The sequence below is a fragment of the Miniopterus natalensis genome, chromosome 4 (assembly GCF_054644295.1).
Source record: "Miniopterus natalensis isolate mMinNat1 chromosome 4, mMinNat1.hap1, whole genome shotgun sequence".
In the NCBI taxonomy this organism is placed as follows: domain Eukaryota; kingdom Metazoa; phylum Chordata; class Mammalia; order Chiroptera; family Miniopteridae; genus Miniopterus; species Miniopterus natalensis.
This window is the reverse complement of record NC_142084.1, coordinates 26,574,985-26,590,271: the sequence shown is the minus strand read 5'-3', so window position 1 is coordinate 26,590,271 and position 15,287 is coordinate 26,574,985. Positions and strand designations below refer to the sequence as shown.

Below are 15,287 nucleotides of genomic sequence, written 5' to 3'. Positions count from 1 at the left end.
TCAATCCCTGGCCCGGTCAGGGTGCATGCGGGAGGCAACCAATTGATGTGTCTCTCCCACTCTCTCTCCCTTTCACTCTCTCTGAAAAGCAATGGAAAAAATATCCCTGGGTGAGGATTTAAAAAAATTTCTCTTGCTTAGTGACATCATGGTCATTTCAGCATTGTAGTGCAAACACATTACTCAGCTGTTTGTAGGGATGCTGGTGTAAACAGACCTACTGCGCTGCCAGTTGTATAAAAGTGTACCACATACAGTTATGTACAGTACCTCATAGTTGATAACGATAATAAACAACAATGTTACTAGTTAATGTATTTACTACTACTACATGTTTTATTGTTATTTTAGAGTGTAGTCTTTCTACTTATAAAAAAAGTTTGCAGTGAAGCAGCACACTGTGTTCCACCAGCAGCAGCTTTATGCATCTGGAGTGAACACGTCTCTTGATTGCATCATTTTCTCTTATGCTTGATTTAATCTCATGTTGTTTTGTGCAGTAACATGCTGTACAGGTTTGTAGCCTAGAGCAAGTAAATACACTCTGTGATGTTCACAAAACAACGAAATTGCCTAACAATGTGTTTTTTAGAACATATGCCCCCATTGTTAAGCAGCTCATAACTGTTAATCCAGCCTGCATTGTTTATTGGTGCCTCTTCTGTGTCAGTGCTGTCCTGAGGACTTAACACAGGCACAATATCTCACTCAATCCTCATAGCAATCCAGAGAGGCAGGGTTACTTCCACATTTCACAGGAGCAGACTTTGCCTGGGAGAAAACAGGCACTTGCTCGGAGAGCCAGGGTTCTCCTGAGGCCTCGACACTCCCTGATAGAATTGGCCTAATTAAAGCCAGGGCATGAGGACTGTGCTAAGTGTCTGGCTCACTAACTCATTGCTGGCTCTGAATTTGCCAACCTCAAGCCTCATTTCATCTCCTTGCACTCTTGGTTCACGCTGCTCCATTGGGGAAATCCCTGAAGAAGCATGACTGAAGGTCGTCCTCATGGTGGGATAGGTTTGGGTTTTCTAGAGTCAGGAGCCAAGGCCTCTTGTGGGGAGGCAGAGGGCTGGGTCAGAGCCAGGGCCTGCTGGGCAAGAGCAGGGAGCAGATGGAGAGGGAGTCAGGAGTCTGAGTGCAACACAGAGGAGCAAGTGTGGGCGCTGAGCATGGACAGTGACCCCGGCCATATCAGTTCAGTTAAAGAGGCCACAAAGTCATTGACCCCTCTACTCTCTCAGACTCATTTCATTCATTTCCCAAGTCATCTGGCTCTTATTTAATTGCTCCCACATTCCTGACAGCAAAGTCAGCAGATCCAGCCAATGACTGGAACACATGTTCGAAAGCTGTGTGCGGAATGAGCTGGGCTGTTGCGGGGAACACCACATGGTTGGATGGGGGCCCTCCAGCCAGCCTCACTTTCTAAGCAGGGACCCCTAGACAGATGGAGCCAGGCCCTTCCCCCATCATCACTCGTGTACCCAGCTCACTGCAGGCCACAGATCCCATCTCCAGAGGCGACAGCAGCCACAGCACAAACCCTAGACAGGGAAGTCAGGTGTGGAGGGCTTAGAAGAGGCAGTGGCCTGCCGGGCGCCCCTCATCTATTCAGCTCACTTACTAAGTGCATGTGCCTGCCAAGCCCTGGGCGAGGCAGCGGGAGGCGGTGGGGGACTGAGCAGATGGGGTCCCAGCTCTCAGGGAGCTGCCTTGCTGATGGGGCTGACAGACAGTAAATGGCACACAGGTAAATATTCCATAATTAAAGATTATGATTAGTGCTGGAAAGGAAATAGCAGGGAGCTGATAGGAATCGATGGGGCAAAGGGTGAGGAGGCATCTTCAGACTTCGTGCTTATGAAAGGCTTTTCCAAGATAGTGGTGATGAACCACGGCCTGCTGACCACAGGAACACGGTAAAAGCGAACGTCCTGAGGCCAAGAGAGCTGGCCCTTGGGGAACCGAGGGAGACAGGCGGAGTGTGGTGGCCGAGTGCGGGGCCTCAACGAGGAGCAGCCCACATGGGAGAGTGGGACTTTGGATGTTATCCCGTATACAGTTAGAAACCCTGGGAAGGGGTGAGCATTTTTTAAAAGGCCCCTGTGGCTGGGGGAGTCGGGGTGCCCAGAAGAAGGTGTCAGTCAGGAGGCTGTGATGGTGGTGCCCCTGCGAAGCGTTGGTGCCCTGGCAACATGGTGACAGTCGGGCCCGGGAGAGGGGGTGGCTTGGTGTGTCTTGGAGCCTATCGGATGGGCTAGATATGGCCTATCCCACCAGCTATGGACCAGTCTGGATTGCTGGCATTCCCACTCTGGCCACCCCTCTGGGGATGGTGAATGGTGCCGTGGGTTTGGGGTCCCATGGCATTGTTTCCAGCCTGCCCTGCCCCTCACTAGTTTAGTGATCTCAGACATACTGCACACCTCCTGGGGACCTTTTTCCTGCAACGTGTCCATGAGGGAGAGAGGAGGGCTGAGCAGGAATAGAGGAGAGTGTGGGAGCCAAGGATGTTTCTCAGCAAGAGGAACTGGAAGAGGGCACACGAATGGCTGACAGGCCCATGAAAAGATGCTCAGTGTCACTAGGCATCAGGGAGATCAGATCAAAACCACAGTGAGATACCACCTCACACCTGTCAGAATGGCTGCCATCAGTAAATCACAAGCAACAACCATTGCTGAGGGTGTGGAGAAAAGAAAACCCTTCTTCCCTACTGATGCAGCCACTATGGAAAACAGTATGGACCGTCCTCAAAAAATTAAAAATGGAACTGTCATATGGCCCAGCTGGGTACGTATCCAAAGAAATCCAAAACACAAATTTGAAAAGGTATCTGCACCCTTATGTTCGTTGCAGCATTATTTACAATAGCCAGGACATGGAAGTAACCCAAGTGTCCTTCAATGGATAAATGGGTAAAGAAGATGTGGTAGGTATATACAATGGAATATTACTCAGCCAAAGAAAAGAATGAAATCTTGCCATTGTGACCACGCGGATGGACCTTGAAGGCATTATGCTAAGTGAAATAAGTCAGACCGAGAAAGATAAATACCACAGGACTGCACTTACGTGTGGACTCTAAAAAACAAAAGAAGCAAACAAAACAGAAAAAAACTTACAGATACAGAGAACAAATTGATGGTTGCCAGATGGCAGAAGGTTTGGGGGCTGGGTGAAAAAGGTGAAGGGATTCAGAAGTACGAATTAGTAGTTATAGAATAGCCACGGGCTTGTAAAGTACAGCACAGGGAATATTGTTAGCAATATTATGTTTGGTGCCAGGTGGGTACTAGACTTATTGGGGTGATCATGACCACTTCATAAGTTGTATAAATATCTAATCAATCTGGTGTACACCTAAAACTAATATAATATTGTATATCAACTGTAATTGGAAAAAAATTTTAATCATAAAATAAGATGAGAAGAATTGGAGTGTATTTCAGAGCTGTCAGGAAGGATCAGCTTGAGAGATGAGCTTAACTGTGACAGGCATAGAGAGATGGTGGGTGCAGCAGGGTCCCTGGAAGGTGCAGGGGAGTCAGCTCTTCTGACTGAACCTGAGGGACTTGGAGAGGAGGCCGGGCACAGGTGCAGTTGCAGGCAGGTGTGTGCATGTGGCATTGAAAAGATGATGGGGCATCCATCCAGAGGCTTTTCATTTATTTGTAAAACAGGGAGCAAGGTCTTTAGCTGAAAGTGAAAAGTCAACTGTACAGGTGTCCAACTGAACAATGCCCTGCCCTGCCCCTAGTCTAGACTCAGGGGACATACAGTCCCCACATTACCATTCTTGGGTTTTAGCACCATCATACATCAGTTTCAAGTCAAAAATCTTTGTCTCACCTCTCTCCTTCCTCTATACCCCATGCACCCCTCCACCCCCACCTCCACCATTAAATCAAAAGTCCTGTCTGTCTTCACTGACTAGTATTTTCTGACTCATTTCTCTCCATCTCCACTGGCAGCGCGAGCCCAGGCTGCCGTCGGCTACACAGAGCAGCTGCCCCGTGTCCCCTTGCTCACTCATGCCCCCTCCAATCACTCTTCTATGCCCAGTCCTTCAGTGGCCCACCCCCTCCACCTCCCTGGTCATGGAGTGGAGACAAGGCCCAGTGCTCTGACTGGCCTAGCCTTCCCCCAGGCCCTCTCCTACTGCAGCCCTCCAAAACCCAGTGATCTTGGCGTGTTATGAGCTTTCCCATCTTTGCCACACTCCTCTCTCCCCGTTCCTCTCCCAGAAATCATCCCTCACCCTCTGGACTCAGCCTAGCTTCCCGTCCTGAGTAGGCCCAGCCTTGCTCGGGTCCTGTGCTTTCACTGTGTAATTGTTTTCTTAAATACCTGTTCTTTCAAGGAAAATTCTGAGTCTGAGATTTTCCCTCTTGCACTCATCACTGGGTCCCATTACTTGCCTCTCTGTGTGGCCTCACGCTCCAGACTGAGATCCCAGGTCGGCCTGGAGCAGACATGGCTTAGCGGAAAGTATGTAGGGTTTTGAGTTGAGAGACCTCCCTCCTGGATGAGCTCCACACCTAACCAATTATGTGGGCTTGGACAAGTCACTTTTTTCTGCTGTCATCTGTCAAATGGGTGTGTTCATCATTTCTCTCACAAATTGTCGAGAAGGTCAAATGAAGTCTTGGATATGCAGTGCGCTCTGCACACCATAAGGTGAGGACACCTGCCAGTGCCATGAGTGTTCTCCGTGAGGCCACATCTCTGGAGACAAGCGCAGCTTGCTGCACCAGCCTTCCAGCAGCACCTGAGCTTCTAAACTTGTCCCCTTCCAGCACCCTGTGCACCCTGGCTCAGTGCCCCTAACCCCCAGGCTGGGCCTCAGAGACCGCCCACAGGTCTGCTAAGCCTCACGCATCCCAGAGCCCCTGTGCTTGCTCTTCCCTCTGCTCCAGATGTTTCCTCCCTGAGTCTCTCCCCTTCAATAGAAATGAACCAACCCTCCAGTGAGCACCAAAATCTGTCCTTCAGGCAGGAACAAGGTCCGAATCCTATCTGGGTGGCCAAAATCCAACACAGTTGGCCCCAGCAGGGATCAGCAACAGCCTCCTGAAATGAGTGTGTTAGCCCATTCATGCGGGATTGTCATCTCCCCCACACGCCCACCCCAGCCCCACCAAGAGCAAAGGCTCTCCCTCTGCCCAGCCCCTTGCTTTGGGGCCCATGATGGCATCTAAGCCTGTGTGAGGGGAGCCCACTAGCTGTTGGAGGGAGGGCTCGCCAGGGGGAGGGGGCCCTCTCTCCGTTCCATTCTGACTTTGGCCTCTCTGCTTGTGTTTTGCAGGTCCTCCAGTAAGTGCCCTGGATTATGCTCTCTGCTCCTGAAAGATAAGACATTTTGTTCTCTCTCTGTAGCACTTCCATTAAAAGAATACTTAGTTAGGTGTATCCTAAAAAAAAAAAAAAAAAAATCCAGACAGGGGCCATATCTTTTTAAATTTGTAGATTAATGCAAGCACAGAACTCAGTGGGATCGACCTGCCCCTTAAAACATTCTGTGAGCATTTTCCTTCCCAGAGAGCTGGCAGGAGCCTGGCTGCTCCTCACCCAATCCCTGGCTCCCAGGGGTGCCCAGAAATGCCAGCACCACTCCCACATTTTCTAACTGCCCTGCAGCAGTTGCTCTGTTTTAGTGTTTTTGTTTCACGTGCTTTGGCAAAAAGGGCTCTGGAGTCAAGCAGCTATGCCAGGAATGAGTTGGGCTTAGTAACTAGATTCCAGGCTCCGTTTCTCTTCTTTGCCAAACGATGTTTGGCTCCCTGTGTTGGGCAGCTGGCCATGAGGGCATTTGGGTTTGAGAAAGGTGTAGCTGAGGGGCTGATGCCTGAGGCAGGGGATCATCCGCCCCGGAAATCCGGTCCTTCTCCAAGAAACGTGACAAGCCTGCCTTAGAGCCATTGCGCCACATTTTCAGAGCCTGATAAATCCTAACAACTCCATTCAAGAAGTACACTGAGAGTCTGCTTGAGTCAAAATGCACCTTCTAAAGGAATTCCTTTCGGATGAGCTGTTTTATTTTTGACTTCCACTTACCATGATTCATTTCCTGATTGGCACCCTTTGGAATCCGGGCTTCTCAACGCATGTAGCACCCCAGTGAGCCAGAAAACGAGCCAGCAAGAATGTGTAGATTTATGGGCCACAAGCAGTTTCTCGTAGAGTCATGCCTGGCTGTCACATGGAGGTAGTCTGTGTGAACTCACTGAAGTGCATAATGCAGAGGCTGTGGAGCAGGGGGTTTTGAATTTGGCTGTTAAACTGTTAAGTGGATTAAACAGATGCAGAATCCCGAAGCTGCAACCTGAGATGCATGCCAACCTGTGACACACTGGCAGGCAGGCAGTGCTCTGAGCACATGGGGACAGAAGCATCCAGGAGCAGTAAACGCCTCCCCTGCCATAACTCTGACTCCCAAAGCTGTCTTCCCCCACCCATCCAGTGGCAGCAGGCAGGGGACCCTTGTTTGCTCTCTAGGCCTCTCAGCATTTTAGGAGCATTTTCCTTGGTGGCTGTGACACTGCCCTTGGGAACTCCATGGCCCCATGTGGTCCTCACCACTGCTGGCTGACGTGAGAGGACTCACGAGGATGTATGGTCTGATAGCCCCTGCAGCCTGGCCCAGTGAGGTGGGAAATGGGTGCTCCATCCCCTAGACCTGTCAGAGCCCTGAGTCTCCCCAAAGGCATCAGTTACCCACCAGCAGCCTCTGCTGCAAACCCATGGAACATTGGGAGGAGCAGTGTGGGGCCCTGATTGAGTGCTAAGTGTTGCCATATGGTTTTCCGCTGAAAGTCTGATTATTAATGACGTATTAATTACCACAGGGGCAATCAGGACGAGATGGCTACCCGGTAATTTGCCATTTATTTTTTGCTCTCTTTGCCCTTTTCTCTTAAGCCGGTATTCTTTCTCCGAGCCTTTATTTAACTGTCTGCGCTCCTTTCTCCTCCTCTGCTCCTCAGGGACTCGGGTCTTTCCATGGAGGGATTAGCATTGATCTGCGGGGCTGGCCTGATGGGAACTGTCTGCAGCTCCAGCTGCCCTGCAGGCAAAGCAAAGAGGCTTTGAGGAGGAGTCACTTTGGTGTCCTGAGCCCACCCAGCACTGCTCTTCCTGCCAGTCTGTCTCCCTGAGCTCAGGGGTCCAGCCTCAGCTATGGAGCATCCTATTCTCAGTGCACAGAAAACTCCCTGTCCCCGCCCACCCTGTTGTGTCACCACGAGGAGAGATTAATTGGTTCCAGTTTGGCCTTTGTGGCGTCATCACTTGTCAGATCTTTTACAAGTAAGCCTAAAACTTAGCTTATATTGGAATCAACATCCCCAGCCGAGGCTGGGTGAGGGCCACGTAAGAAGCAAGTTGGAAGGTAGCTGGGCGCTGCTGAGTCCTGCATAGAAGTCCTGCCACATCAGAGCAGGGGGCCAGCCTGGTGGAAGGAGAGTGTGGCAGGACCATCATGTTGGGGAACATGTTTGTTCTGGGCCTCAGGCCAGGAAGATGCAGGGAGGGAAATGTGGATTGTTTCAGAGACCTCTCCAATGGCCAGATCTCAGGACAGGCTGGTGATGGAGGCAAGGTGGGGATCCCCAGTCCTTCAGGAGCTGCCTTCCTGAGAGGCTGTGGAGGGCAGAGCCCCACGCACCAGGGAAACCTGGGCTTGGATTCCAATGCTGGGCCTCCTAGCTGGGTGACCTCGGGGAAGGTGGTCACTCTCTCTGAGCTTTAGTGTCCTGCTCTGTGAAATGGGCTGATGAAGGCCTCCCTCACAGCATTGGAGATGGGATTAAATGAGATTGAGGAGGTGACAGTTACACAATATGCAGCACAAGCCAGACCCTCTGGGACTCAGTGGAGACTTTGGGATCATTTATTTCCTGTCCAGAGCGGCCCACTCTACACTCAGAGTAGAATTTGGAGTCTCTGGAACAGCTAGGACAGCTCCCCCAGCGGTGGACAGCCTGGTCTCCCAGACCAAAAGCATCCTGTTCCGAGTGAAGCACCAGCCAGGTCCACCATCATTGCGTGGGAGCACCCTGGGGGCCAGGCCCCACCGCCTCCCCAGAGCTTTCCCTGACTAGGAGGGAGTGAGAACCCTACATGGCAGCTAGAGTCTTAGAACCAGGGGCTTTTGCTGGAATATTTCAGCCTCGTGTCTTGGGACCATTTGCTTCACCAGCTCAGAAGAATGAAAACTTTCTGACAGGACCTTCCAGATGACCTAGCTAACTTTACACTCCAGGTCACTTTTTTTTTTTTTTAATATATCTTTATTGATTTCAGATAAAGGAAGGGAGAGGGAGAGAGAAATAGAAACATCAATGATGAAAGTCGTTATTGATCGGCTGCCCCCTGAACGCCCCCAACTGGGGATCGAGCCCGCAACCGGGGCATGTGCCCTGACTGGGAATCAAACCTCGATCTCCTGGATCCTAGGTTGATGCTCAACCGCTGAGCCACGCCGGCCGGGCTCCAGGTCACTTTTGACTGTAAATGCATGTGTCCAAAGGGCCGAGGGTGGTGGCTGTTTGGCTGGCGAGGGGTTTCTCCCCTCTTCCCCCGCTGTCTTCTCTGAGCACATGGTGACCCAGGACTCCTTTCTCCCTGGCATCAGAGAGAACGTTGGCTGGTGAGGGAGCGGGTTCTGTGGGCAACAGGCAAGAGTCCAGGTATGGAGCTAGGCAGCTTAGGGTTGAATCCAAGGATTAAATCACTTGGCTGCCCTAAGTCTCCGTTTCCTTCCCTGTGAAGAGGGGAGCTGGAGTTCAGGTGAAGTGAGGTTATTCCTGGAGCACCAGGCGTTGCAGGACACAGCAGACAGTGGCCAGGTCATGGAGCGTCACAGGGCTGTTGGGAATCTAGCCTGAGGGGGGATTAGTGTGTGAGATGCTTGGTGCCCAGCCTGGGCCAGAGACCGGGCTCTGAATGTGGGGATGGGAGGCCAGGGGACAGATGTGCATGCCGGGTGTCCATCCGGTGTGAAGTTGGGAGCTTTCTGGGAGGAGGCAGGTTAGGGCTCAGCAAGCCTTCCTCCCTGCCTGTTCGCAGGCAGCTCTGGTGAGTGCCCTTGGCTCCTCCGCTCTTCACCACTGGGAAGCCGTGAGCAGGCCTGGCCAGGCCATGGGTGAGGGGAAGCCAGTGTCACATCTGTGATTGCCCCAGGGCTGGGTCACCCCTTTTCCTGAGGTCGCCCAGTTTGCAGGCCCACCACCATTTCACACCAATGTGGGCCTTTTCTCTGGCAGGGCTGGCCCTGCTCACTGCTGGATTCAGGGCGTTTGTGCCTCTAGCCCAAAAGCCAGCCTTCGTGCCCAGCTATGTGCCTCCAAGCACCCTGGTTCCAGCACTGCCACTAGGGTCAGCCCTTCTATGAGGGCCACAGGGTGGGGGCAACACCCCTCCTGGCTCCCCCCAAAGAGGGAAAGGTGGCCTATGTGGGCAGGGGGAGGGTAGGAGGCTCACGGGGTTCATGTGTTTTGAGCTGAAATCCAGATCTCTTGGCCAGTGAAGGGCTTGGCTCCCAGCCTGGGGTCTGTTTACAGGCCTCTCCATGTGGTCATCCCAGAGGTTGGGCCCAGTCCCCCATACAAGAGGCCTGAGCCGCCTCAGAGGCACCTCCTGTACTGAGTATCACACGGGCTTCCCATCAGTCAGGCCCAAGTCGAGTCCCGGCTCAGCTGTGCGCACTCGGGCAAGCTGCTCGGCCTCTCAGAACATGGGAAGGTCACACCCACAGAGCTGGAGGGTCAATGGTAACACAGGCAGAGCCCCTCAGTGTCACTATCTCTCCTCACTGCAGATGCAAAGCCTCAAGGGGAGGAAAGCTTGGGAAATCATTTTGATCCACCAATGTACTCTGGCAGTGTTTGGAGAAGAAAACAGCTTTGAGAACAGTCAGTTGCAGAAAAAAAGGTTTACTTAGTAAACTTCAAAACCAGCCTCAGGGAGGATTTTTTTTTTTTTTTTTAGTTTGTGCCTAAAACATATCACTTCCTAAGGGGAAGTAGGAGCAAGAAAAAAGTCCAGGAGGGCCATGGTGGAGACTGTACCGCCTGCATTTCTGGATTAATCCAAGCTGGCCCCTGCCCTGAGCAAGACCAGCTGAAACCAGGTCCATATGTGGACCCAATAGTGGGGGTTAGGGGGACATAGGAGCCACCCATGTCTGTGAGGTGGGGTGGGGTGGGGGCTAACAAGGGCCGGGGTCCCATGTCCACAGCCATCTTGCACAGAGGCTGGCCCATCCTTTCTGCCTCCAGGGTTTAATCTCGCTCTGCCATTGACAATAGAAGCATGTTGATTATATAACCTGACCAAACTAGAGAAAAGCACAAAAAAGGAAAAAGCAGCCATCCATGAGCCTACCACCCACAGACAAGTCCTGTCAATATATGTTTGTTCTTCCAACATTTTTTATGCACTAATTTGTTTCTATATTTCTTAGTCTAAAACTGAGATTATAGTGGATGTATTTTTTATAGCTGATTTTTTTCACTTAATCTATCATAGGATTTTTCCACATCATTAAGAATTCTTATAGGATGTAATAGCTACATGGTATTTTATCGTATATAATTTATTTAACCAGGTTCCAATTTATAGTATTTATATTAACAATTTTTCACCCTGCAGTCAACATCCTTGGAATAAATCTAGGCTTACTTCCATGATTATCTCCTTAGGATAAACGTCTAGAAGTTGAATTGCTGGACCAAAGGGTTTGCACATGTTTAAGGCTTTTGATGTGTATTGCCAAATTGCCCTCCAGGAGGCTCTACTAATTTACATTCCCACCAACAGCGTCTGAATGCTACATGTTTCCCCAGACCCTGGCCAACTGTGGGTATTATCATACTTTTAAATCGATGCCAATATGATAAGTTAAAAAATAGATGTGTGTATCTATGTATCTTGTTTTAATTTAGGGTATATTTTTATTAGAAGTATAGGTGTCCTTTGTTTTGTTTTTTTGTTGTTGTTTTTCAGTCCTCACCTGAGGATATTTTTTCCATTGCTTTTCAGAGAGAGTGGAAGGGAGAGGGAGAGGGAAACATCAATGTGAGAGAGACATCAGTTGGTTGCCTCCTGCATGCTCCTCAGCCGGGCCAGGGATTGAGCCTGCAACCGAGGTACGTGCCCTTGGGCAGAATCGAACCCACGACTCTTCAGTCCGAGGGCCAACATTCCAACCACTGAGCCAAACCACCTGGGGCTGGAAGTGTAGTCTAGAGATTAAACTAGTTTTGAAGGGCCTCTAACTGCCACCTGGTGGTAGAATTCAGAATTGCAGGTGTAGCATTAAAAGGAAATTGCCAGGTTTGAGAGCTTTCAGTTGCCATTTGGTCAGGGACGGCAGACAACGTGGTATCAGCAACATAGGGGAACATTGTGAGTCCAAAATGGGACCTGCAGAGGATCACTGGGCACAGCATTCTTGCATTTTGGAGTACTAATCAGTATGATAATACCCATCTCATAACTAGGAGGCTTGCCTCTGTGCAACGCATCTGTAAGGCACGTCACGCCCTGTGCAGTGCGCAAAGATGAACCAGACCCAGTCGCAGTCTTTGGGGAGCTCTGGGAGACGGGGACCAACACAGCCAGTTTGCCATGGGACAGGGAGGGAGGAACTAAGATTAGGTGGCACTGTGATTTTTCTGGAAGTTTCTTACCACAACCCCCTTTCTTCTCTCCAAACTCTGGCTTCTGCATCAGATGAAAAGATGTCTCTCATGCAGGACTCAATCTTGCCTACCCCTTGGCTTTTGTCTGGAAAACATTAGAATCTCACATCATCTCCTATTTACAAAATCAAAATCCTTACTTTTCCTCTTCTTTGGTATTTGACCTTTCTGGCTCTTACTGTTGAACTTTAGTGATTTTCTGGTTTATTTTATACCTTTAGAGTGCAATTTAAACATTTCTTGAAAAATATGTATTTGGTAACATCTTCCAGGGCTTAAGATTTTTCTGATTTGAACAGATGAGGAAGATGTTAGGCTGTGAGACCAGAAGTACATGGACATTGTGGAACCCAGCCCGTGCCAGCGGTGCTGTGTCCCTGGGGTCCAGGGTGAGGGTGCCATCTCATCCATTAATGACTGTGCCCGGTGCTTTTCTGGGTCTTTGGATCAGCACCGAGCAAGAGAGACAAGGCCTCTCCCTGTAGTGGGGAGGAGAGAAGTAATAAACAAGTAAACAAATAAACCAACAAGATAGCTTCAAACAATAATATGTGCCAGAAAGAAAATAAAACTGGGACATGATGAGAGTGCTGGCTGGGTGGATGAGTGGGTTTAATTTGGATTGGATAATCAGAAGGTCCTTGGGGAAGATGACATGAGCTGAGACTTAAATGATATAAAGACCCAGTGATTTTGAGGGAAAAAGAGCTCCTGACAGAGGAAAGTGCACAGGTCATGAGTTGGGAACAAGCTTCATGTGTCCAGGGTTCAAGCAAGGCCAGAGTGGCTGGAGTGAGCGAGCAAATGACGGCAACATGGTAGAAGGAAAAGCCAAGAAGGTCTCCCGGGCTCCACTGAATAGAATCTGGAGACCACAGTGAGAGGTGGAGGCCAAAAAAACTTGGCTCTGTATTTAAAGAAACCACTTGTCCCCAAAGGCGTAGTGCTGTGCCAAGGGCTCAGAGAGTTCCCCTCCAGAGGAAACCAGAAGAAAGGAATATCCCCTCTCATCCCCCAAAGCCCTTCCATCATGTCAGGGAAGCAAGTCCCCCCACTGAGTGCTTGCTGTGTGTCCCCAAAGCTCTCACGTGCTCTCCCCCTGGGAGGCTGATGATGTCAGCCCCACTTGGCAGGTAAGGAAGCCGAGCTCAGAGGGTGTTAGGACTTGGCTGAGACACAGGCCTACGGCACCATAAAGCCCGATTAGCGCCCAGGCTGCCGTGTCTCCTCCATCCCAGCAGCCACCAAGAGTCAGCAGGTCTAGAGTGAATGTTCCATTTCTCCGCCTTATCATTTCTTACCTGGCCCTTGAACTCTCTCTCCGTGCACTGCTGTCCACCTCGTTATCAAATTAAGACCCTTTCTCGCTTTCCAAAACCACACACAAAAAAAAGTCTAACTTAAGAAAGAATCCATTTCTCCATTCCACCTTCTCTCCTATCCCTCACTCACACATCTGTGCCATAGTCGTTATTAGAAATTAGGAAGGAAAACGTCCCCCTCGTGATGAAATGTCAGGTGCTGTCCTGTGAAGGAGCAGCTGAGTGGAGCAGGGCCAAACAGGACCACAGTGGCAACGAAGGTTCCACCCCTGCCCTTAGGTAGTCATTTCGTCTTCCTGAGCTCCTGTGTCCACCTTTGCAAAGTGTGAGGCTTGACCCGGATGAAAACATTAGGATTCAGATCTGTGCAGCATTTCAGTTTCAAAGCACATCCCATCCCTGTGCATGACAATTTGTGCCCATTTTGTGGATTGAAAAACTGAGGGTTATAGTAGCCATGACGCTTTTCCAGATCTCACAGTGGCAGAGGTGTGGGCCTGGCTTCCTCCTACAGACCCCTAGGGCCCAGTCTGAGGTCTGTCCTTCTACCACACAGCCTGGAAGATGGGAGAAAATGCAGAGGATAAGCGAGGTATCTGGGAACTGAGAGCAAGAGCAGCAGCAGCACAGATCTCCTGCTCCACATGTGACACTCGAGGGGATACTGGGGAAGCACACATCCCATTCAGCAAGTGCTCACAGGTCCCCACTGATTTGGGCTCTGAGCTGCTTCATTAAGTGACTTTCTGGGCCCTGCGACCGCTATTGGGATTCTGACCACAGATGAAAGCCTGTCACTCATCCATCCCACCCACTGTCCCCCAGTTGAACATGACACCCTCCCATACAGAGAGCTTTAGGGTAGAGTGGAGAGGATTGTAATGCACGTAGACAGGGCTTCTGCCCCCGGAGGAAGAAATGCTAACTCTGCCTGGACCAGGGGAGGCCTCACAGAAGAGGGACATTTGAGGCATGTCTTGAGGGATGAGTAGGAGTTCGGCAGGAGGACAAGGTGGAGAAACTCCATGCAGCACAAGTACAGACACCACGAACACGGCAGGGGCTGCTATGTAGTCCCATGTGCCCAGGGATGGTGACTCGGAGGGCCGGCAGAAGGAGAGGAGAGAAGGTGATGCTGAGTGGAGAGCCCCCCACCCACCCCGCAGAAGAGTCTGGAGGCCAGGGAAACCCCTCAGTGACATGGACAGATGTGTGTATTGAAAAGCCTCCCTGCTCCAGGGCAGAGGCTGTAGGAAGGAGTCCAGGTTGGAGGCAGTTGCAATAATTTGCAGCTGAAGCATGAATCAAGGTGAGGGAGCAGGACCAGCACTCCTCACCCCCAGCAGCACCAGCCCCCCAGGCGCGGCACCCAGGACCCATCTGGCTCCATGCACAGGAGTTGCGGGGAGTAGGAGCCGCACAGTGTCTTCAGAGCAGTAATGGGAGCACCGACAGCCTAGGGCCTGGGGACAGCAGAAGCTGTGAGCTGAAATGTGACCCACGAGGCAAGGCCTCAGCCTGGGACCAATTTTGAAATGAATGACTCAGTTTGACTGTTTGGAATTAATCAAGTGAACAAAGAAGAACCACAAAGCAGCACACATTCATATTTCTTGCGCTCTCGTGGTTTCAAAAACAGCTTTGATTGTAAAAATGTAATGAGCTAAATGATTCTCTGTAACATCCCAAATTCATCTGTTTTTAGAGTCTGACATCCTACATCTCATTTTAATCTGACTCCTGCAGTGCTGCTCCCCAGCTTTCCGGATCCCAGATCCCGGATCCCAGATCCTAGGGGAGCGAGAACAGGACGAAAGCAGATTTCCTGAAATGAAAGTCCCCAGATTGGAACCTGGGGAGACACAGCCAGGCCCTCAGGAAAGGGCCACCACACTGACCTTTCCTGCCCAAAGCAGGTGTTCCTTGACTCAGACCTCTTGCCTTAGGCACAGGCTGTGTCCCCAGCATCCCCTCGAGTGTCACATGAGGGGCAGCTAAGAGACAGGAGACCTGTGCTGCTGCTACTCCTGCCCTCAGTTCCCAGATACCTTGATTACCCTCTGCAGCTCTCCCCTCTTCCAGGCAGTGGCCAGGGCACCCCCAGCCCTAGGTTTCAGCCTCCGAGGTGCCTGCTCCCAAGTCCAGCTCTAGGAGAGCACTTAGTGGGGGCAGGCAGAGAAGGTTTGTCCTGGCCTTCTGGGTGTGACTGTGACATCTTTGCAGAGTGAGGCCTTCCAGACTGGTTGCTGGCTGACCT

General features: G+C 50.8%; 1 protein-coding gene across 1 annotated transcript in view; it reads left to right on the top strand.

The window, feature by feature from the left end:
- The window catches only part of COL23A1 (collagen type XXIII alpha 1 chain), a 303,359-nt gene that overhangs the window by 253,038 nt on the left and 35,034 nt on the right, over positions 1-15,287 (top strand). Inside the window, exons 4-5 of the mRNA XM_087816472.1 lie at positions 5,312-5,319; positions 6,852-6,878. Of these exons, the coding sequence (XP_087672598.1) occupies positions 5,312-5,319; positions 6,852-6,878 (35 nt within the window). The remainder of the gene's footprint in view (positions 1-5,311; positions 5,320-6,851; positions 6,879-15,287) is intronic.